The 23342-nt window shown below is 34.9% G+C and overlaps 1 protein-coding gene across 13 annotated transcripts in view; it reads right to left on the bottom strand.

Moving 5' to 3' along the window:
• Positions 1-287: 287 nt before the first annotated feature.
• Positions 288-23342, bottom strand: part of ACAP2 (ArfGAP with coiled-coil, ankyrin repeat and PH domains 2) — a 151290-nt gene continuing 128235 nt past the window's right edge. For 8 of the 13 annotated variants that reach the window (XM_045502535.1, XM_045502533.1, XM_045502532.1 and 5 more), the window contains 11 exons: positions 18556-18764; positions 18150-18219; positions 15618-15709; positions 13859-14043; positions 13364-13468; positions 12889-12981; positions 11363-11550; positions 10640-10749; positions 9183-9293; positions 6817-6878; positions 288-958 (listed from right to left, as the gene is read on the bottom strand). In XM_045502535.1, the coding sequence (XP_045358491.1) occupies positions 858-958; positions 6817-6878; positions 9183-9293; positions 10640-10749; positions 11363-11550; positions 12889-12981; positions 13364-13468; positions 13859-14043; positions 15618-15709; positions 18150-18219; positions 18556-18764 (1326 nt within the window). In that variant the 3' untranslated portion in view covers positions 288-857. The remainder of the gene's footprint in view (positions 959-6816; positions 6879-9182; positions 9294-10639; positions 10750-11362; positions 11551-12888; positions 12982-13363; positions 13469-13858; positions 14044-15617; positions 15710-18149; positions 18220-18555; positions 18765-23342) is intronic. The other 5 variants (XM_045502542.1, XM_045502539.1, XM_045502538.1 and 2 more) reach the window with 2 other exon arrangements.

Below are 23342 nucleotides of genomic sequence, written 5' to 3'. Positions count from 1 at the left end.
GAAAGCATAATTTTGCAACATTCAAGTAACCTTTGAAACATAGTTTTATTACATCAATAAATTTGTCAAGGTTTTAGGAAATCAACCGAACAATGAAGGACTACAATTTCTTTAAGTAAGAATTCTTTTGGTGATTTAAAAAAAAAAAAAAAATGTTAACGTTCTTTTCCTTCAAAAAATGGAGTAACTCTAAAGGACTTGAGTTCTGTCTACTTTGTACAGCTATTACATGTATGTTAAAGTACAAAACAATAACCAGACGTCTAAGGAGTATCACTACATTAATGAGCAAACGGGGGAAACATATTCTCTAGTTCTGATAATGAAATTATGTATTGTGAGTATGACAGCGAGGCTACCAAAACCACACATGAACCACCAAAAATCATCAGGGAGGCTAAAGACAAGACATATTCTTCGGGCAGGCAGGACAGTTGGCTCCCACTTGATGCAGACATGCTTGACTGAATGATCCTGGGCACGATGCATGGAAAACAAAAACCAATGCTACCAACCATTGGAAAAAACAGAAATTTTGTCTAACCTTAGCATCTTATAACCTAGAGATGGCCTAGGTCTAGATTTAACTTTATCTATAAAAAAATAGCCTTTTAAACAGGCTTTTTTTTTTTTTTTTTTTTAATAAAAGCGGTCCTTAGGTTCTTCTCCCAACTACTAGAACTCTATGTTTTCATTTATAAAAATATCAATGAATGGGTACCATTTTTCCAAACCACTCAATACCTACTAAAATTAAGTAGATTTAAGGCAGTAAAAATTTGTGAGTTTTCAGACGTACACATTAGTACATTAGGGGATCATTCAATTTAATCTTTTCCCCTTCTTTAAAAAAAAACTCAGAATTTCTGTGAATCTTGTTGGAAACGATTTAGTTTCTCTGGATTATTGGATGCCATTTGGGAAAAATCACGAAAAATATCCTGGTAGGTTTCATCACCTGCATGAAAGTAAAATAAAGACACTTTTAAAATTTATACAGTGAAAGTGTTAATAAACAACATTCATTTTATGGCTAGTAACTATATTATAATTAACCATACTCAAATTTTACTCAGATGAGCATATTGGGGAGAAAAAAAGACCCACTAAATATAAATGCTAGAAAAGCACATAGTGAAAGAAAAGAAACAGCTATACCTGAGAAAAGCACCTCAGAGGCAGCCACAGAGGAAAGCTCAGAGTTAGAAAAGAGCAAAGATGCAAGTGTTTTAGAGCAATATAAAGAAATACATTTATTTACATAGAAATAAAAGTCATTCTAAATGAGGTATAGTAAACAAGGCATTCTTTAAATAAATATTTCCCTTGATCAAGGCCAAAAGAAAAGACCAATAACAAATACTAATGCTTCTGATGGATGCAAGTTATTAATAAGACAAAACTGATAACCAGGTGAGCAAAAAAAAAAAATCCTATTTTAATAATTATCTTTGAGCTAAAAGGCATTTTAATTTAAATAGCATGTGAAAAAGAAATTCTTTACTCAAACTTAACTAAAAGTAATACACCTAATCCACTGCTTACGGAGCTTACAGAATAATAAAGCCTAGAAAAGGACTGTAAGATCAGTTTCCTATTTTGTCAGAAGTGTTTTGCTTACTGTAGGTCAAATGAGCAAGAATGCTATGACAAAGGGGAATAAACACCAAAGATGTCGGTTAAATTAGCATAAGGCATGTATGTACGTACATACAAATAGGCTCGGAGAGAAGTAGATTGTAGATACTGATACTATAGCCAACGGAATACTATTTTTCTTGCCATGACAAACTAGTTATATGCACACATAAAGATTAATTCCTCAGACCAAGGATTTGTATAAAGTAAAATCTCATTTTCAAGATAAATCTTTCATCATATATACTTCTGACAGACGTTAGGTTTACACAGAAGCTTAGCATAGCTCTGTTTTCAAGATTTAAACTGTCAAAAGTGTTTTAAATGATTATTGTTGCAGCATGGTTTTATAATTATTTCCCATAAGATATCTTGCATCCATCTTATTACAAACTCATTGTTACAATTGTTAATAGTGCAGTTGATTTTATCAGCTTTTAAAAAGCAAGATTTTTGAGGCAATAGGTGTCATACCAAAAGCTAGAGAATCAGAAAAAAGGTGGGGGAGGGGGATAAAGATCTAGTATAAAGGTCTAACAGCATAATTCAAGATTTTCAATAAAAAAAGTTAATATTTTTAACCTTTAGTCACTTTTAACATTTAGTCTATGTAAAAAGCAAGTTATTAAAATCTCTATATAGTTTTCATTTAGTCCTGGAAATTTTCTCATGACCTGAATCAATCTACTTTAAAAAGAAAAAATACAGTAAGAAGAAAATCTTGATAGTTGGTTAAGAGTAACATCTAACTCATATTATGTTATTGAAACAATAAAAATGAAATTTGATATACTGGAACAACTGTTAAGACAATCCAATTACACCCATGATTTTTTAAAAGGTAAACTCCCATGTTAAAAGACAAACTACAAACCTATTCCCATTTTTAGCCATTCTAAAAGATATAAAATAAACTGAGAAGAGACCAACATTAAATATTAACAAACCATACAAAATATTTAAAAATTCGTATTCTTAGATGTTGAATTAAAATATTGAAAATATTTATTGTAAACATTATAAATATTTTTAAAATACTATTTAAACTTGAGAGTCTGGAATTTTACTTTCCAAGGAAGTGTAAAGTGCAGGTTATAATACAAAAATAACACACTGATCTTACCATTCAACACCAGAAGTAACTTAAAAGGCACACATTATACATTCAAGAAGAAATAGGAAGAAGGATCTAGCAGACGCTAATGCCAAATACTTTACAGATAGCACCAGATGAGCATTCTTAAGTATTACAACAGTACAATGGCAATATATGGCTTCTACTATTAGCAATGCATATTTTGTATAACAAACTGTAGGGTTTTTTCTTTTTTGTGGTTTTCCAGCTTTTGTTCTTAAATCATCTAGTACCTATTACACAAGTACATTTTAGTAGAACCATTGTACCATGCAAAACAAATTATAAGATCTTTTATTCACTGAATTAAATGCTTCCTTGAAGGAAAGTGTTGGTGCTACACTAATCATTGGTTTCACGAATACATTTTAGAGCTAATACAAGACAAAAGGAAGTCTCATCTTCCACACACACAAAACTTTCTGTTAACATTCAGTTTCTAACAAAACATTAATTAATGGACTATCAATAAAATACCTTTCTTAGGCCTCAAAATATATTATCAAAAAACAAACATTACAATAACAATAGTGACTAAGATATTTAATATAGTTAACATAAATTGAGCTTCAATGTGATTCCTTGAAATTTAAATATAATTCTAATCATTTAGAATTTTTCCCAAGGCAATATAACTTGTCTACACTAGCATACATAAACAATAACCCATAATTCGCTGCCCTGGAAAGCTCACGTAAGCACATTTAACAGTTTATTACAAACGATAAGCAACTAATCACCCAATATTTGTAATGCTAAGTTATATCCTTTAAATTACTTAATCATATTCTATTTCTCTTCAGAAAGTTAACTTTTCCATGTGCCCAGACAGTTCAGAATTTTTAAAATGTGGACTTCTGTATGTCCACTGATAGTTCAAAATAGTTTTTGATTTTTGGTATTCAGAATATCCATTGTAACAGCAATGATGATGATCCAAGACTTGTTGATTTTGCTCTCGAAATGCACTCCCCTCAAAGAGACAGCAGCATGTGAGACCCCACCTCTAGGTGATCAAGTATATGATCCCGCCCTTCCTGGGTTGATTACAGCTTCCTTTATACAAATAATTAGATCAGGGACCAACCTTTGCTAGCGACATACTTGCATAACCAGTAGTGGCTCACTAAAGTGATTTTCAACTGGCTGAGAAACTCTGCCAACAATCAAGGGGAGTCATGGAACCAGAGACTGTGGGAACCACCAAAGCGGTTTCCAACGACTGAGGGCAGGGCGTGATATTTCACTCACTCACCCAGTCCTCTTAAGAGTTGTAGGAACTGATAAAGAGGGATAGATCTTCCCTTCAGGAAACGTGTGCTCTTATATCGCCTTGCAAAAAATAGAAAGTTTCAGGTCCTTAGGGTTGTATATAGAAGGTTCAGAAGTGTGGTTTCTTAGAAATAAATCCACGATTCCCAAAGATTATATCTGAGTCTTTTAAATAATAGGGCTCTTCATTATCAAAAGATTGAAAATACCTGCATTTTAAAATTACCCAAATTTCTGAGGTATTGCTAGGCAACAACAACAAAAGGATCTAGATAAGACAATCAACCAAAATCAATGAGAGAAAAATAACAGTGACAAGTGGAGGGGAAAGAAAGACCCTACTGCCTGAGCTAACATATCTGCTCTCCAAAGACTTGCGAAGGAAAAGAAAAGTAGCCAGGGAGCAACTGCTGTGCCATTTCACCTCTTCACCTTAAGCATAAAGTTGCTCTGCTTTGCATGTGAGACCTTCTAAATGGGTTGAAAATCTATCATCAAGATCATCCCCAAATAGATCAAAATCCCATTTTATTCTTCTGATACACCATTTCCAGAATTCTGATCTATTTTTAATCTCTAAAATTTGAGAGTGGTGGAAAAGCCTGGTTTTTTGTTTTTTTTTTTTTTTTGAGGCTTTTTTAATGTTTATTTATTTTGAGAGAGAGAGCACATGAGAATTGGGGGGCAGAGAGATGGGGGACAGAGGATCCAAAGCAGGCTCTGCGGTGACAGCAGCGAGCCCGACATGGGGCTTGAACCCACAAACTGTGAGATGGTGACCTGAGCAGAAGTCAGACACTTAACCGACTGAGCCACCCAGGCACCCCAAAATGAGGCTTTTAAAACATTTTCGGTCAAATAAATTGGAAAAATTCATTTTTCTACTGGGGAATGGAAGATGCATACCCATAAACTTACACATAAAATGGCAGTGAAAGAGACATTCGAATGCTCCTAAATGGTGGCAGAAGAAGCCCAAGCAATCTGGGTGGAACTAGAAGTCACAAGAACATAGAGGCCCTGTCCTTTCAAGTTTCCCAACTCCGAAGGAAAGTTGACCACTGACCTTATGACTAATCAGTTGGGTGTAACTTCATCAGCAAACTGCTCAAGGAAAGAACAGCTGACCAAACATTTAAGTTTCAAATGTCAGGAAAAAGAATTGTTTAACTTAAAATCTTGAAGTTCACTCTTACCTCACAAATATCAGGTCGTATCCTTTGAATAATTTTTATTTTTAAAGTGCTTAAACACAAAGGCCTTAAAAATGGCCTAGTAATACCCTCACTTAAGTATATCTGTTACAAAATTATAACTTATTTAAAATCTAACATTCAAGTTTAAAACAAATGGGTGAAATTCAGAATTAATGCTGAGACTTCACCCTTAATCAGCACTCTTACATCTTGGTGTATCATGAGTCAGTAGTATTGTCTGATCCATAGGATTAAAGTGGGACACCCTAGATTAGAAGTATCTAGCTGAAGTGTCTCTGTTCTCAAAGTTCTTACTTGTTCCCTATTAAACTAGACCAACAAGAAGTAGTAAATACAGTCCTCCGAGAAAAGAATGGCCCCATATTAATTATATACTAATCCAGTTATGTAAAGGTTAATGGCTGAAGCTAGCATAAAATACAGAAATCTCAAAACATATTTAAACAGGAAGAATAGATGATATTACCAAGCCACTTTTAAAATAATACGTTAATATTCATTTTTAAAAGTTAAATATACTTATTAAAAACTAACATTACAATTATTTTAGTCATGAATTCCTGAAATCTTTTACTAATACTTATATGAATTTAAAACAGATAAATTAGGAATTCATATATTCAAATTCATGAAACTGGAGATCCAATTATTACTCTTTTCTTCGTGAAGAATGTCTAATTAGGATGTGTTCCTCAAAGAAAGGAATCTGATTAGCAACAATTCTTCCTTTTCTTGACATCCTGACTCAAAGGTGAAAATTACACAAAATGAGACTTGAGCTGATCCTGAGTTGAGATTTCTCTAACAAGTTTACTTTATCATCAGGTTCATGAAATACTGTTCTAAATACTTACGTTTACCCAACAGATAATGTACAATTGCTCGGGGCAAAGCTACAAGGTAAAGTGAGACCTTTTCTCTATACCTTTTAAACTAACTCCATTCCCATTCCGGGCTTCTTAAACTACTAGTAGATTTTATTTTTAACTCTAAAACTTATCTTTAGATCAGAGTACAAAACTCTTAATTCAATAAACTTTTTTCTAGGCATTTTCCATACTGACTTTTTATATGCCAAACACATGGTGATTTGTATTTTTCCCTGAACGCAATTCATAGAAATTCCCTGAATAACAAAAAGAAAACAATTCTGTTATATTCACTTGACAGCTAAAGAGAATTCCAAAATGAAAATGACCATTGTGCTGCTGTGAGGGTATAAATATAGGTCACCATTCCATCCGCGTCACTGGAATGTATATGGAAGACATCTGTACAGCAGGTAAAGAAGTCAGCAGCCAAAGCTGAACACAGCAAGTAAATGTGTACTGGAATAGGAATAGTTACGGACTTCTAAAGGCTCGGGAGTTAGCTGCTCCCGAGAATTCAGTAAGTACAATACATAACAACTCACAATTTACAAGTAAGTTATAAAAACTCCAGAATATTAAGCCAGTCTGCTAAAGAACTATGAATCTTCCAATTGTAAACTAATAAATTCCTGAATGCATTTCTTATACTGCATTTCAGTATGGTTATTAGTAGAATATTGACCTGGCTGTCCATAAAGTCCTTCTGATTCCCGCATCTCTTCATTCATTCTTGCTAAACGTAACCTAAAATCAAAGGAAAGGATTTTTAGATGAAGTATGTAATGAAACCACAAACCAATGAAATGTATAAGCAGATAAAACACACTTTTTTCTCTTTTTTCTCTTCCTAGTGTTTACCACTATAATAGATGGGGTTTTAGTTTTAGTTTCCCTTTATACAATTCTCATGAGAGAATATAATAAAGATTTCTTTTTTTAACTATTTTATTTTTAAGTAATCTCTACACCAAAACTGGGGCTCAGATGTACAACCCCAGGATCAAGAATCTCATGCTTGCCCACCAAATGAGCCAGCTGGGTTGGCCAGCTGGGTGCCCTGACAATAAAAGATTTCTAACAAATACATTTCATCACTGTTTAAGCAGGACCTTTGGAGCACCTCCAGGAGCTTACTTCCTGACTTCAGAGACTCCCCGGCTTCTCCAGCAACTGTTCAAAGTATTGCTTCTACAGTATGGAATGTCCTACTGTACGATTTAAGTTTATTCGGCTTCACCCTGAGGTGAGGTAGTTCCAAAAGTGTAAATGGCATGTGTTATGTCTAAATAGTGGAAACGTATTTTGATGTATTAAATGACCATAGGTTGCTAAGATTTTACCAAGGTTACCATTCGGTTAGACACTCTCTCGTGGGGTATTCATCCTGGCAGCAGGAAGATATACAGCACTGGATTAAGAAGACAAGAATTTCCTTCCATTTTTGTACTAACTTTAAACAATTTTGAAACAGGCAAATGTCACCTTCAGTGCCCCTTCCTACTTTTCACTATTTGTCTGTCCTTGGGGCCACCCACCTTCAGGCAGTGGGTGCACTGCCCACCAAGACTTATATCACCCTCTTCTAACGTGCACTTCTGGCAACTGCAGCATCTGACATGAGCTTTCCCTTTCTCCAAAATACTACCAATCCCTTCCATCTCTTTTCATAACCACTGTGTGAATTAATAGCGCCTTAGGTCTCTCTTTGGCATTTGGACTTTTCAGAGAGGACCATTACTTTAAAAAATTATTAAATGAAACTGAAGTCTTCACACAAAGTAAAATGAGAAAATTTAGACAATTTGGGAACAGATATTTCTGAGGTAAAGGGGCCATTATTATAAGAACTGCCTGGGAAGCTGCATCCAGGGTTCCTTTCTCTATGTTATTCCTATCTTTTCTTTAATAACTTCTCTTTCTCCAATTGTGAATCTATAATAATTTAATAGTTCTAAATTTTCCTCCAATAGTCTCCACAATTACAATAACCTCTCCAGTGGGGAAAGGACACTGAGTGCAGAGAAAGCATGTTTTACTGTTTTGCCTTGTGTTTTAATTTGGCAGGGATCAGGGAGGAGTGATATATGACAAGTCAAGAATTCTCAGTGGCAGCTCAGGAGTTCAAGGCAGTTGGGAAAGTTTCCCTTTGTAGGTGACTGAGACTCAGTAGTGTGAATGAAACTATCAATACTCATGTAATAGGGGATCAGTAATTCTGGGTTTCAGGCAACACAGAACAGAACGAGTAAGTGACTTCATACAACATATTTCCTACATCACAATAAAGTGTAAGTGGCAATCACTTTTTTAGATTCCAGGGTAAACAAACAACTTTGATCTAAGATGAAAATCAAATTAAGATCTCAAAAGTCTTTCTTTAACAGATCATATTCAATTGTATTCAAACATTAAAAAACAGGTATTTTTTATCTTAAGATAGAGTATTCATGTAAACAACTCCTTAAAAAAAATAAGCACAAACGGATCCCTAAGCATCACTGCCCAAAGGCAATGCAACTGCAAAAGTTGCTAACACCAGTGCAGCTGTCCTCCCTACTTATAATCCTCTAACTCTTAAGGTAGAATAAATGCAGATTTTTGAACAGAATAATTGCCTGTTACTGTACCAATCCACCCCCTGCCCTAGTACTGTAGTGAAAATTAAAGAATCCGTTTTAGAGAAGACATGGGTTTTCTGTTCCTACTGGTCATGCAGGATTTAAAAAGTGGCTAAGGACATGGGTTTTAGAGCCAAAATTCTTAGTTTCAAATCCCAGCTCCATGAGCTACCGGTTTCTCAAATTATCTGCGGCGTGGTATTGTTATAAAATAAGGCTAATAATATGTTCCTCATAGGGTTGCTGTGAGAGCCAAATAAGTTCCTATATGTAATACATTAAATGTGCTTAAAAAGGTACATGGTACACATTAAACAATCAAGTTTATAGTTCATACCTATGCATGAAACTATGTTTGAACCTAAGTACTACACTGAAACTAAGTACTACAATTGTCTGAAAAATAATCAAGGAAAAAGAAGACACTTACAAGGTCACTATATCAGCATTGGCTGCTTCCACAGCTATAGTCAAAGGGTCTTTCCCTTCTTCATCAGTGGCATGTTGATTGGCACCTCGTTTTAGGAATAAACATACCTGCCTGTTTAAGGAAACAGTATTTTTAATATATGGCCAATAAGAAAAAAATATTAGTATTCACCATAAAAAAATTAAAAGCACCATCTCACTTAAAGAAATAGCATTTCATTAGGAAATTCTTGACTCATTCTATAACTATTTATTGAACAATAAAAATTTACCATGATCACCATTTTACAAATCTCAAGGTGTTTTCCCCTTTTAACTTGGTGCTACGTAGGATGGTGAGATGTATAAATTATGGTCCCTATCCTCAAATAATATCAGAAAAAGATGTACATATATTTCCATGAACTTAAACAAAACACCATCACTTAAGGTCATTATTTGGGAAAGAAGGAAGCCAAGGCAACGTTAACATTACACCAACAATAATTCAACAGCAAAGAGGGTAATCCTCCACAAATATTGATAACTTGAAGAAATTGACAAAAATGAAAAAATATGACAGAATGAGTAAATGGAGTCTATGAAGTAAAATGGGAAGAATGATTGTTTAAGAAGAAAATACACAGATGAATCAAATACAATCACTTTTAAGTATCCAAAAGTTTGTATGATGAAGTCATTGAACTCAGTATCTCTTTGCTGACAGAAGCAAAGCAAACTATGATAAGAATAGAAAATGCTTTAAAAAATACAAGATGCTTCAAATAAACATAAAAAAAAAAAAAATACCCAGCTTCTTGCTTATTGGGGTAATAAGAATTGGATATCCTGAGATATTTTATTTAAAAACAATCATCTATGACACAAATTTTTCATTTAAGGTCAACATTTTGACTTCATTTGTACCTTCTATTAGAAATTCCATTTTCAAACAACAACAACAACAACAACAACAACAAAAGTAATTTTCAAGGCTTTATTGTTCTGTGAGTCTAAATACTGCTTCAGAAGCCTCCATGTCAATAGCACAAGCTAAAAGTTAAAGTCTGACTTTAGGTACCCTGTGAGAAAACTAAAATGTCCAAAGTTATAAAATTCTCCCCAACTGCACATGCTATGTATATAAATATGTGAACATGCATAAATACATACATAGACTTAGTTGTCTGAAAAAAATCACCATAATTTCAGTAACAGTTTTAAATACTAAAACTGATCTACATAAATGGCAAGTAAAGTTCAAAATAAGCTTTGCAATGTTCTTTTCTGAAAAGTAACAGTAGCTTTTTTCTGCGGGAGATTTTTAAAATTTGAAATTCCATCATGACAATATAAGTCACAGGAAGGTATCATTTTACAAACTCTACTTAATGACCTTAGCCTAAGAAAAAGCAAAATGATATTTCAAAATAATTTTTCAAATAAAATCTAGTTAAATATGCAAGCTCAACAGCTTACCCTGTGTGCCCCAAGACAGTGGCATGGTGCAGTGGGCCCCGCCCTTGCACATCTCTTTGGTTCACATTAGCACCATTCTGTAGAAGAAACTCGCATGTCACCAAAGAACCCTTAGAAGAAAAAAAGAAGATAACAATGTACAAAAAGCAAACAGTAATATATTTCCATTAAAAACAGATCTTTACTCTAATAGCCTTTCTGTTTTATTTTCTCCCAAAAGAGAAAATACTCCCCAGTGAAAGCAGAGAAATGATAAATTATTTTCTTCCGAAGAATGACTTCTTTTTTAACATTTATTTATTATTGAGAGACAGAGAGACACAGAGCACGAGCAGCGGAGGGGTAGAGAGAGGGGGAGACACAGAATCTGAAGTAGGCTCCAGGCTCTGAGCTGTCAGCACAGAGCCCGACACGGGGCTCGAACTCACAAACTGTGAGATCATGACCTGAGCGGAAGTCGGTCGGTTAACCACCCAGGCGCCCCGCCAAGAATGACTTCTAACAGGGATTCAATTTGCAGTGTGATCTAGCAAAAGACACTACTTTCATTACCAAAATTCTCTTCCACTGAGAAAAAAACCTGACCTTACGTAATCACAGCGATACTCAGAAATCACTACTAGCATTTTCTTCTACTTTCCAACCCATCTCTTAAAGCAAAAAATGATGCTAAAGCTATGTTCAGAATGAATTATGATTTTTTTACAATGTATGAATTCATACCCCTAATACAGCCTGAATAAGTGGTGTTGCTTTATTTTCCTCTGAATTAGCCCAGTTCACATCTGCACCATGAGCCAAAGCCTCAGCCATTTTAGGAAGATTTTTTTCATATGAAGCCCTATAAAGCTGGAGTCCCGGATTAAGATGTTTAAAGTCGAGAAACACAGAAGAATCTTGCCTTTCTCCTTCTGTAAAGCAAACAAATACATCAGTAAAAATGAGCAGGAAGGGAGAGAATGGGAAGTTATTGTTTCAGAGGTACAGGGTTTCAGTTTTGTGAGATGAAGACAGTTCTGTGGCTGCATTGTGGTAACGGCAGCACAAGGGTCAAGAAACTCAATGCCATGCAGCTGTCCGTTTAAAAATGGTGAAGATGGTAAATTTCATGTTATGTATGTCTTACCACATACATAACAAAATGTTTTTAAATTTTTTATTTTAAATTTTATTTTTTTAGTTTACATCCAAATTAGTTAGCATATAGTGCAACAATGATTTCAGGACTAGATTTCTTAATGCCCCTTACCCATTTAGCCCATCCCTCCTCCCACAACCCCTCCAGTAACCCTCTGGTTGTTCTCCATATTTAAGAGTCTCTTATGTTTTGTCCCCCTCCCTGTTTTTATATTATTTTTATTTCCCTTCCCTTATGTTCATCTGTTTTGTCTCTTAAAGTCCTCATATGAGTGGAGTCATATGATATTTGTATTTCTCTATTTACCACATTTTTTTAAATGAGCCCTTACTACAATGTACCACAATGTAAAAGATGTAAAAGTAACCACTAATTTAACAAAATGAGCTAATGGGAGGTTTTCACAAAAATATATTATTCCCTGATGACTCCCCAAACAGTCAAACTTCTCTTATAAAGACATCCATTGGTATACTAGGCCTTTGTGGTCCTGCCGATATGCAATGGGAGGTTAATTACACTGTAGTAGATTAAAATTAGGTATATTCCTATATGCCTGGATTTAAAGAGGATGGTAAAAATCCATGAAGAATTTTACTACTAGACCAAACCTCACTTTATGCCTAGGATGGTCCAATATCATCATAAGTTATAGTACAAGCAATTCAAGTAATTCAGAAAATGCTCACTACCCTGAATATTCTGTAAGACCAAAATCATGGGAATCATGAAGGAGAAAATATAGGAAGAAAGTACAGATCCAAAGAAAAATATAATGGGGAGAGAGTTGTTAATCTCTTTCTCCTGATAAGATAGCCACAATAGATAAATAAATATAAATATATAAATATAAATATAAAATAAATAAAACATACAGTTCATGTGGACTAAAAAGTATACTTAGCAACTGAGTAGGCACTTTTAGCCCGTATCATGAGGCTTAGAAGAATGTACAGCTAGGAGAGAACTTCCAAATCCGCCTTCTCATTTAACAATACCTTCTAAAAGGCTAACCACTTCCTTTAGAAACTATTTAATCAAGATTAAGCACTAACCACATGCATTTTTCAGCAAACAATACTAAGTAACACTGAATTTCACCAAAACTCACCAGTCTCATATAAACTATTGGCAGACACTGTCGAGGGTAAAGATTCTCTTCCATCATCAGAAATCTGCTGGATTCCACTATCATTACTTTTAACTGTTTTAAAGAAAAATCAGCTAGTGATTAAAGTTCACACCATTAGAAAACCATCTACTCCAAACAACAAGGTTTTAAAATGAGTTCTGATAATACATCAACATGAACTCAGCCACCATCAGAATACATTTAACACAATTTTAATCCTTTTGAACACTTAGCTTATCAAAATATGAATCAATCACAAAGCCTGAAAATAAACTTATCTTCAGAGTCGCAACACATCTCATTACCCCATATGTCAGGGGTGGTGAAGAGCTTAATTTATTATGACTGTAAGTAATGTGTAATTCTGAGACAATGGGTAACATCTAGAGAAATGGCCACACCGCACAATGACCACTGGCACAGACTTGGAATGCTCCACAAGAGTAGTACTTACTACTACGTAGTTTTGAAGAAGTATCAAAGTAGGAGAAGAGTGAATCTAGCTCATCAGGACAGAACAGAGACTCCCGCCTGGCCTCGTCGCTATTTACAGCAACCACTGAGGACATGCAAGTTAGCAAAGCACAAAGCAGGCCGTAAGAAGGGAAAAGGGCAGGAAAAAAACGTTACTGGGAAAAATTTAGGAGGAAAAAAATAGGAAGGATATTAGGTAGTTAATCAGATATTTAGGGCTTGTTGCCATGATAGATTTATAATTCCCATCTCCCCTTGCACTCTAAGCAGTTTTATTCCCTAGAATATACACATTACCTAGAAATGTGAGTTACCAAGATGCTATTTAAATTTAACCATTTTAAAGACATAGAAATCCAATTTTTCCTTACAATATGCAGAAGGAAACAGGTCTTTTAGCATTTAAATAATCTACAGTGGCTACTAATTCAGAGATGAAGAAAGCGACTTCAGTTTAACAAGTAAGCTGTAATACCTGAACTTGGGGGAGGTACTCTGACTTGGTCACCTGGCCCAAGTTTAGAAATGCTCAGCCTCTTTTCTTCGCAACTTTTGGAGACAATCCTTTTTTCCTGCTCAGGAGGTGATGATGATATAGAATATTTATCCACAAATTTCCTCTCCACATATTTTGCTTTGATATATGTCTCTTTCTCCTGTCTGGTATACATAAAAATGTCATGATGTTCTGCTTAATCTCTTAGTATGGCTGAAAAGAAGCCATTATATATTGAATATCTCAAAAAAAGTCACTAAATGTATTACAAGTTAAAACTAAATTTGTGACATTATGCAACATATTTCCCTTCCAAATATTTAATAACCTACGATCTCATGTTCAAATGAAATACAAACAATAGACTAAACGAAAAATCACAAGTATAAACATGGTACTCTCTATTCTCTTAATTTCTGTGCTCATTCATTTCTATACATGTTCCCTTGTGCATTTTAAAATGAAAACCGTTACCAAGAAAACTATAAAAATTTATGGAAATTAATTTCATTTTACTGCAATAGATAATGTCACATACTGAACTATCACTATTGATGGCCATAATTTTTCCTAAGACAACTACTTTAAAACAACAGCATTCCTAACTAAGGAGGAAGCAAATATGTCACATTTTAAACTTTATGATACAATCATAAAATACCAAGTCTGTTTTATACCTTTTCTTACTTATATCCTTTTGAAATGGTTAAGTCCTTGGCTGAAATAGAAGGATATTTCAAGGTCTGAAATAACTCAGCCATGCTTTACCAAATAATCTCATTTAAATGATATTAGTGCAGACAACAATAACTTTAAAATAGTATTGATTATACATACAGATTTAGTCAAACATAAAATCCCAACATAGGATTATGGCAAATAAAATTTTAGTGCTAAAAATAAAGAACCATAAAAACTAAAAGCAACATCAACAATAAAAATTAATTATGTACCTTGAAGGCACTCTTAGCCACTTCATTCAAAGAGCCTCCACATATAGAATTGGAAGTATAATTCAAACATAGCAACTAAGTACTCTCCCCTACCAGAAGCTACCCTTTCACCTTTAATTCTTTAACATCATAATGCCATTTATTAAGTATGTGTTTCACAGATATTTACTGTACTAAGTTAAACAATGTAAAATTATTCACTGTTGGTAATAGAAACTTGATCCTTAGAGACATTAATGAACAGATTATCTCTTTTTAAACCCCTGCCAATAACAGAATTGGTCTACTTTAACTGCTAAGAGCTTTTATAGTCTATGTAGAGACTTAATTTTTGAGATTGTCATCTGGAGACTATAGTTTATTATCTAATCAATAACAAATAATTATCTAACACATACCCAAGAAAGAGATAACCATCTTTTTAAAAAAATTTTTTTTAATTCTTTATTTTATGTTGAGAGAAACAGGCAGACAAACAGACAGCAGGGGAGGGGCAGAAAGAGAGAATCCCAAGCAGGCTCCATGCTGTCAGTGCAGAGCCCAACATGGGGCTTAAACTCACAAAGCATGAGATCAGGACCTGAGCCGAAACCAAGAGTCGGACACTTACCCAACTGAGCCACCCAGGTGCCCCAAGATTGCCGTATTTTAACAGAAGCAGTAATGCTCTCTTCTAAACAGTCTGTCTCAATATTACATATCAGTTATAGTGAAATAAAATCATAGCTATATTCCTGCTTATGAAAAATAAAAGGGTAACACATGGAGACAATTGAAATTAGTACCTTTGTCCTGGTTGTGGTTTCTTTATTCCCATTTTTTCCACTTTAGCTTCATAAACTCGGTTTATAACATCATTTCCCAATTCACACATAAGCTGTTTGGCAGGAAAATAGGAAAATAAGGTACAAATTCCTAAAAATACTGTAACAGTCCTTAAAGCAAATACAGGTAACTCATTCCTTTTGCTGTTCTGCAAATGCTGATCCCACAAAGTTTGAAGTTAAAACAAAATGAGACAAGGAACTAAGAGCAATATCATCATTTTGCTATTACCAGAATACTTCCCCCTAGAAGACTGCCACTAATACAGGAAAAGGTCTCTCCTCACTCATAGTCCCTCAACTATGGTTAGCACAATGCTGCAGATTATTCACAATGCTTGGTAAATTAAATGAAAAAAGAAGATTGAGGCCAAACAGGTTAAGTTTTAAACACCTCAAAATGGAAGTACACTATTTTCTCTTTATGGAAGTACACTATTTTCTCTTTATATTTTATATATAAGAATTGCAAACTGGGGCACCAAGGTGGCTCAGTCGGTTAAGCATCTGCCACTTGATCTCGGCTCAGGTCATGATCTCAGGATTCTCGAGATCAAGCCCCACCTCGTCTGGCTCTGTGCTGATAGCGCAGAGCCTGCTTGGGATTCTCTCTCTCCTCCCACCACCCCCCCCCCCACCTGAAAATAAATAAATGGACTTAAAAAAAAAAAAAGAATTGCAAAATATTTTGTTTAAAATTTTCAATTATTTTTTAAAAATTTTTAATGTTTTTTTTAAATTTATTTTTGAGACACAGAGAGACAGAGCATGAGTGGGAGAGGAGCAGAGAGAGAGGGAGACACAGAATCCGAAGCAGGCTCCAGGCTCTGAGCTGTCAGCACAGAGCCCGACGTGGGGCTCACGCACTATGAGATCATGACCTGAGCCAAAATTGGACACCCAACTGACTAAGCCACTCAGGTGCCCCTCAATTATTTTTTTAATGTACAAGACAGCTAGCTATGTTTCAGCCAAATTTTAAAAATTGAACTTATTAATAAGTTCACATCTACAAAACTGATGCAGAAATTAGATTTCTACCTCTCATTCCCCCACTTTCTTCTCCTTTGAATTCATAACAATTAATACAATCTATCTAATTAGGGCTCTACCTTAGCAACTAATTTATCACTTTCATCCAGATGTTTACACAATAAGTCCACAAAGCAGATTTTTTTTGTACTTTCCATAATTGAGAGGATCACCAGTTTATCTATGGATTAAAAAAAATACAAGTACATTGAGAACACAATTTTCGGGGCGCCTGGGTGGCTCAGTCGGTTGAGTGTCCAACTTCAGCTAAGGTCACAATTTCATGGTTTGTGAGTTCCAGGCCCAAATCGGGCTCTATGCTGACAGCTCAGAGCCTGGGACCTGCTTTGGATTTTGTGTCTCCCTCTCTCTCTGCCCCTCCCCCGTTCCCACTGTATCTCTCTGTCTCTCTCAAAAATAAAACTAACATTAAAAAAAAGAACACAATTTTCAGACAGAAGTAAATGCAGAATATATCATAATCTCTAAATGAATATATATTTTTCTACAATATGGTAAACCAAATGACGGGAATTAAAAGGAATATATCATTAACCAATATATGAGTTTTATAAATCTTACCAGAAACCCAGTTGTGATTTAAATTACTTATGGCATTTCCATAGATATGAGTCCTTACACAAGGATAAAGGATGTCTTAGTTGGACCACTTATCTTGTGAAACGTAAATTTGTAAAAGGTCCTATGCTAAAATGGCTCAATGATAACAACATGCTATACCAATCCATTAGGGAGTGCACTAATACATCTTATACTTTTAACAAAAATTTATATAATTTTAAAGGATTAAAATTAAGGCATAAATTGAAGATCATGCCTTGAGAAAACATAAAAACGTAGGAATGTGTTTTCCTTAAAAGAAGAAGTGATTTGCAGTTAAGAGCGTTACATAAACTTAGCGATTTTAAAAAAAAACCCAAAAGGAAACACCAGATTTGCCAAAGTAGCCTCAGATGCGTTCCAATACAATTTATTGTTAGCATGGAGAAACTCATACATTTTATTTATTTATTTGTTTTTAAAACAAATATTTACTTATTTTGAGAGTGTGCACACACACGCCTGCCAGCCAGGAAGGGGCAGAGACAGGGAGAGAAAATCTCAAACAGGTTCCGCTCAGTTAGCACAGAGCCCAAAGTGGGGCTCAAGAACCCACAAACTATGAGATCACGACCCAAGCCAAAATCAAGGGTCAGACGCTTAACCGATTGATGCACCCAGGCACCCCTATTTATTTCTTTTTTGAGTAGGCTCCATACCCAGTGGAGCCCAACACAGAATTGAACTCATGACCTGAGCTGAGATCAAGAGAGGGATGCTTAACCAACTAAGCCACCTAAGCCACCCCTAGAAACTCATACATTTCGTAAATCGAGATTCTAAAATCCTGTCATTTTATGTAAAAATCTGAAATATTTTTAAGCAAGTATTTTATTTTACCTTCAAAAGTTCAGGCTCCCAGGTATCTAAAGTTAAAGATCGTACTTTTGAAAAATGAACTCCAAGACTCCTAAGTAGGGGGAAAAAAAAGACTATATTAATATACAAAACCATCAAGTCTCTATTTGCATAATATGCAAATTACTTTTCTCTTTTAATGGGATATAGTCGCTAATACAGCCCTCAACATGTACGTAAATAAGGAGAGTTCTTAAATGGTAAATGGTAAAACGAAATCCTCTAAAGCACTACGCAAACCAGAATTTTATCCACTCTACAAAAGGTACAAATATACAAATGGCAGTCGAATTAAGGCAAGTGGAAAAGGCCCCCTAACCAATGGGACACAATAATTTACTATGTGTTTATCCAAAAGAAGTCTCTCACCCTGTGTAGGCCTACCCACCGGTGAATCCCAGAGCACTCGATACACAGGGTGATGCCCAGGTTGATGCTGGCCCACCGTGGGTCCGCCAGACCACAGTCACAACAGCTGGCATTGCCAGGGATACACTGGACTCGCTGCAGTGCACTTTCTCCTTTCAACGATTTATCTTTTGACTCATTTCCAGAATCCAGGCTTCCTGTGGATGGAGATGATTTCTTATCCAGCTTCTAAAAGAATTAAGAATTATTTGTTTAAAAAAAAAAAAGATTAATACTATGCTGCACATTACATGCTCCAAACAAAACCTTCCAATCAATAAATTGAGGGCTTATTATGAGCCTAAGCCAGGCACTATTCTAGGCATTACAGATTTAATGATAAAAAGATACAGCTAGCTCCATCAATTGGCATTTAGTCTTGTCAGAAGAAACATAAACATTGGAAATAATATATATATTTATATAAATAAATACTTACATTTATTTTATATTTAACATACATATATATTATATATAAAATAAGTGACAAATGAACATGTGTATAAGATATGAGGGCAAAGAGAAAGGGAAACACTTATTTAACATGCAGGACCAGAGACGGATGGAATAAACACAAAACTATTAATACTCAAGAATAAAATTAATATTATTTTGTACCAGAATTTTCCAAGGTATTCAATGAACTGCAAGCAAGTTGTTTCAATTACTGCAGTGAATAACTGGAAATCGTATGTCGTTTTACTAAAGAACAAATCAATTAAATAATTATTTTTTTAATGTTTATTTTTGAGAGAGAGTGAGTGGGGAGGGGCAGAAAGAGAGGGAGACAGATGATCTGAAGCAGGCTCTGTGCGGATAGCAGACAGCCCAATGCTGGGTTCACACTCATGAACCACAAGATCATGACTTGAGCTGAAGTCAGACGCTTAACTGACTGAGCCACCCAGGTGCTCCCAAATCAATTACATAATTATAATTATATTCCCAGCAAGGGAAGTGAGAGCCTGAGGAGAGAGAAGAAGGCACTGGTGTGAGGGTCCAGAGCCTGAGTAGGGGCAGGTGGCAGCAAAGAAAGGATGTTGGTTACATACAGGGGGACTGATCATATAAGTAAACATGTTAAAAATAAAAGTGAGCCATATTTTTCTCACTGCAGAATAAGGGTTATTTATATGGAAAGGGAGAGAATTAGAACAAAGCCTGTTGTGTGTGATTAGAACTGGAGAAAACAAGAGGCATACTAATGGTTTTCAGTATAAACAGATATATAAAGAAATACAGATGTAAACGTGTATATGTGTATATACATACATATACTCCTTTATCTTGGTTTCTAAAAGCCATTCACCACCAAAAGGAACTAGGACTCTTTGGAGAATTAGCACTGGTGCAGAGAAAGTGCAAGATGAACCTGGAACGTCTCATCATGCTAGAAAGTAAGGAGGAACTCAGACTGAACTAAGACATGATAAGAACATATCAAAAGGATATAGAAGCCAGCGTTCCACTGGCCCAGTTTGGGCCAATTCAAACAATAAAACAAATAATGATAGTAATGGATTATAACACGTTGAAAAAACTATACTGACATAATTAAATTTAAAAAATTAAAGCTTAAAAAAAAAGCTTAAAAAAATAATAAATAAATAAATAAATAAATAATTAAAGTTTAATGAGGAAAAAATATTCACATAGTCTCAAAGAACCTCCCCTTACAAATACTTCTTACCTACCAAGCGAATGTTACAGTACAGAAGCCTAGCAGACATCACCTTAATCAAGTGATCAAAGTTAACATCACCAATAATGGGACAAAGTTATGTGTCACCTGAGAATGCAGTGAGAAGAACACAGCATCATTTATATAATACACCTGCCAAAGATGCATAATCTTGCGAGCAAGCATCGGATAAACTCACATTAAAGGACATTCTACAAAATAACTAGCTTGTTATCTTCAAAACTACCAAGGTCAAGAAGGTCAAAGTAAGATTGAGGGACTATTCCTGAAGGAAGGAAACTAAAGAGCTGTGACAACTAATATTACCTGTGCTTCTGGACTGGATCTTTCTGCTGTAAAAAAACATTACTGGGACAATTGTTAAAGACGTCTGGAATTAAATGGTAGCCATATTTCAATGTTCATTTCCTGATTATGATGGCAGTACCATGGTTTTTATAGGACAATGTCCTAGGGTGTGGGAAATAGCACTAAAGTAATAATGGGTGATGGGGCACCAACTTAGAAACTCACTCTGAAATAGTTTGGGGGTAAAGTTATTGTACAACATTTGGAACTTCTCTGTAAGTTTGAAATTATTTCAAAAATTTTTAAAAATCTGCATTATTAGAACATGTTCAATAATGTGAATTATCTCATAAGCAATTATCACATAGGAAAAAGATGTCAATACAATACAGAAACCTTTTTGGCTCATTCCCAATTTTCCTCCATAAGCTAATTTTTTGCACCAAATTAGAGAAGCTGAGAGCAAAGTACACTGCACAGCAGAACCTGGGGCAGCTACCTCCAGGAACACAAGAATAAACATGACACCCATCCCCCTATTCTCCTTCTTGGATCATTTTGTCCATGTGCTTGGACTCAAAAGTGTGTATTATACTCATTCTCTCTGATCTTTATGTGTTTTGCCTTTGTCACCAAAACTCAGTAGTCTCAACCCTTCTGTACCCTTCCATTAAGTTATCTTCATCAATTTTTTTAAGTTTATTTATTTTGAGAGAGAGAGAGAGAGAGTACATGCATGAGCAAGGGAAGGGCAGAGAGAGAGAGGGAGAGAGAGAATCCCAAGCAGGCTCCGCACTGTCAGCACAGAGCCTGATGCGGAGCTCAGTCCAACATACCGTGACATCATGACCTGAGCCAAAATCAAAACTCGGACGTCTAACCAACTGACCCACCCAGGTGCCCCTATCTTCATTAATTTTTAAAGTTAACTCCGATCTATACTGTAGTATTAATTTATTATGAATTTAATTGTTCTAATATTTTTTACTGAGATTCTAAAGTTCCTGAAAGTATTCTAGTTATGAATTTACACAGATTTTTAGATTTTTCCTGTAATCCTTAGAATTTCTAGTGTATGATTTTTCATAACACAGGTATTTCAGCAATGCCACTAGCTTCTTCATCAGGATGATATGGATATACATGTAATTTTGTTCCCTCTCAAAACTTCGCTAAAAGCCAGAAAAGATAATAAAAGGCATTATCCTCAGCCCTTATTGGACAAAGTTGTGGTAATCTGAACATTAAAAAGAGGAAATACTGATATTGGCCATCTGTATGTCTTCTTTGCAAAAAAAGTCTATTCAAGTCCTTGGCCCATTTTTAAGCGTATTATTTGTGGCGTTTTGTTTTTGTTTTTGTTTGGGGGGGGGGTTTGGTGTCAAATTGTATAAATTCTTTATATTTTTTAGACATTAATCCCTGATTGGATATATCATTTACAAATATCTTTTCCCATTGAGTAGGTTGCCTTTTTATTTTGCTGATGGTTTCCTTCAATTGTCATGGTTTCCTTCAATTTTGATGTAGTTTCAGTTAGCTTCTGCTTCTCTTTTCCTTGCCTTAGGATATATGTCCTATCTAGAAAAATGTTGCTATGGCCAATGTCAAAGAAATTTCTGCTTATGTTCTCTTTTAGGAGTTTTATTATTTCAGGTCTCATATTTAGGTCTTTAACCCATTTTGAGTTTATTATTTTTGTGTATGGTATAAGAAAATGGTCTAGTTTCATTCTTTTTTGCATGTAGCTATCCAGTTTTACCAGCACAATTTATTGGAGACTGTATTTTCCCCATCGTATATTTTCTTGTCTCCTTTGTCATAGATTAATTGACCATAGAAGCATAGGTTTATCTCTGGGCTCTTTATTCTGTTCCACTGATGCATGGTCTATTTTTCTGCCAGTACCGTACTGTTTTGATTACTACGGCTTTGTAGTATATCTTGAAATCTGGAATTGATAACCTCTACCTTTGTTGTTCTTTCACAAGATTGCTTTGGTTATTCAGGATCTCTTATGATTCCACACAAATTTTAGTATTATTTGTTATAGTTCCATGAAAACTGCTGTTGGTATTTTGACTGTTGGGACTGTACTGAATCTGTAGCTTGCCTTGGGTAGTATGAACATTTTAACAATATTAATTCTTCCAATCCATGAGCATGGAATATCTTTCCATTTGTCTTCTCTTCCAGTTCTTTTATCAGTGTTTTATAGTTTTCAGAATACAGGTCTTTCACCTTCTTGGTTAAATTTATTCCTGAGTGGGGTGCCTGGGTGGCTCAGTTGAGTGTCCAACTCTCAGTTTTGGCTCTGGTCACAATCTCATGGTTCATAAGTGTGAGCCCTGCTTCAAGCTATGCTCTGACAGCGTGGAGCCTGCTTGGGATTATCCCTCTCTCCATCTCTCCCTCTCTCTCTCTCTCAAAATAAATGAATTAACATTTTTTTTAAAGTTTATTCCTGGATATTTTATTCTTTTTCATACATTTGTAAATGAAATTGTTTCCTTAATTTCTCTTCCTGCCATTTCATTATTAGTATATTGAAACACAATAAATTTCTGCATATTAACTTTGTATCTAAAACTTTACTGAATTCATTACTTCTAATAATTTTTTGGTGAAATCTTTAGGGTTTTCTAAGTATAGTACCATGTCATCTGCAAATAGTGACAGTTTAACTTCTTCCTTACCAATATGGATGCCTCATCAGGGAAATGCAAATCAAAACCACAATGAGGTTATCACCTTACACCTGTCAGAGTAGCTAAAAT

The sequence above is a fragment of the Leopardus geoffroyi genome, chromosome C2 (assembly GCF_018350155.1).
Source record: "Leopardus geoffroyi isolate Oge1 chromosome C2, O.geoffroyi_Oge1_pat1.0, whole genome shotgun sequence".
NCBI classification, from domain to species: Eukaryota; Metazoa; Chordata; class Mammalia; order Carnivora; family Felidae; genus Leopardus; species Leopardus geoffroyi.
Note: the sequence above shows the minus strand (reverse complement) of the source record. Positions and strands in the feature narration are given on the sequence as shown.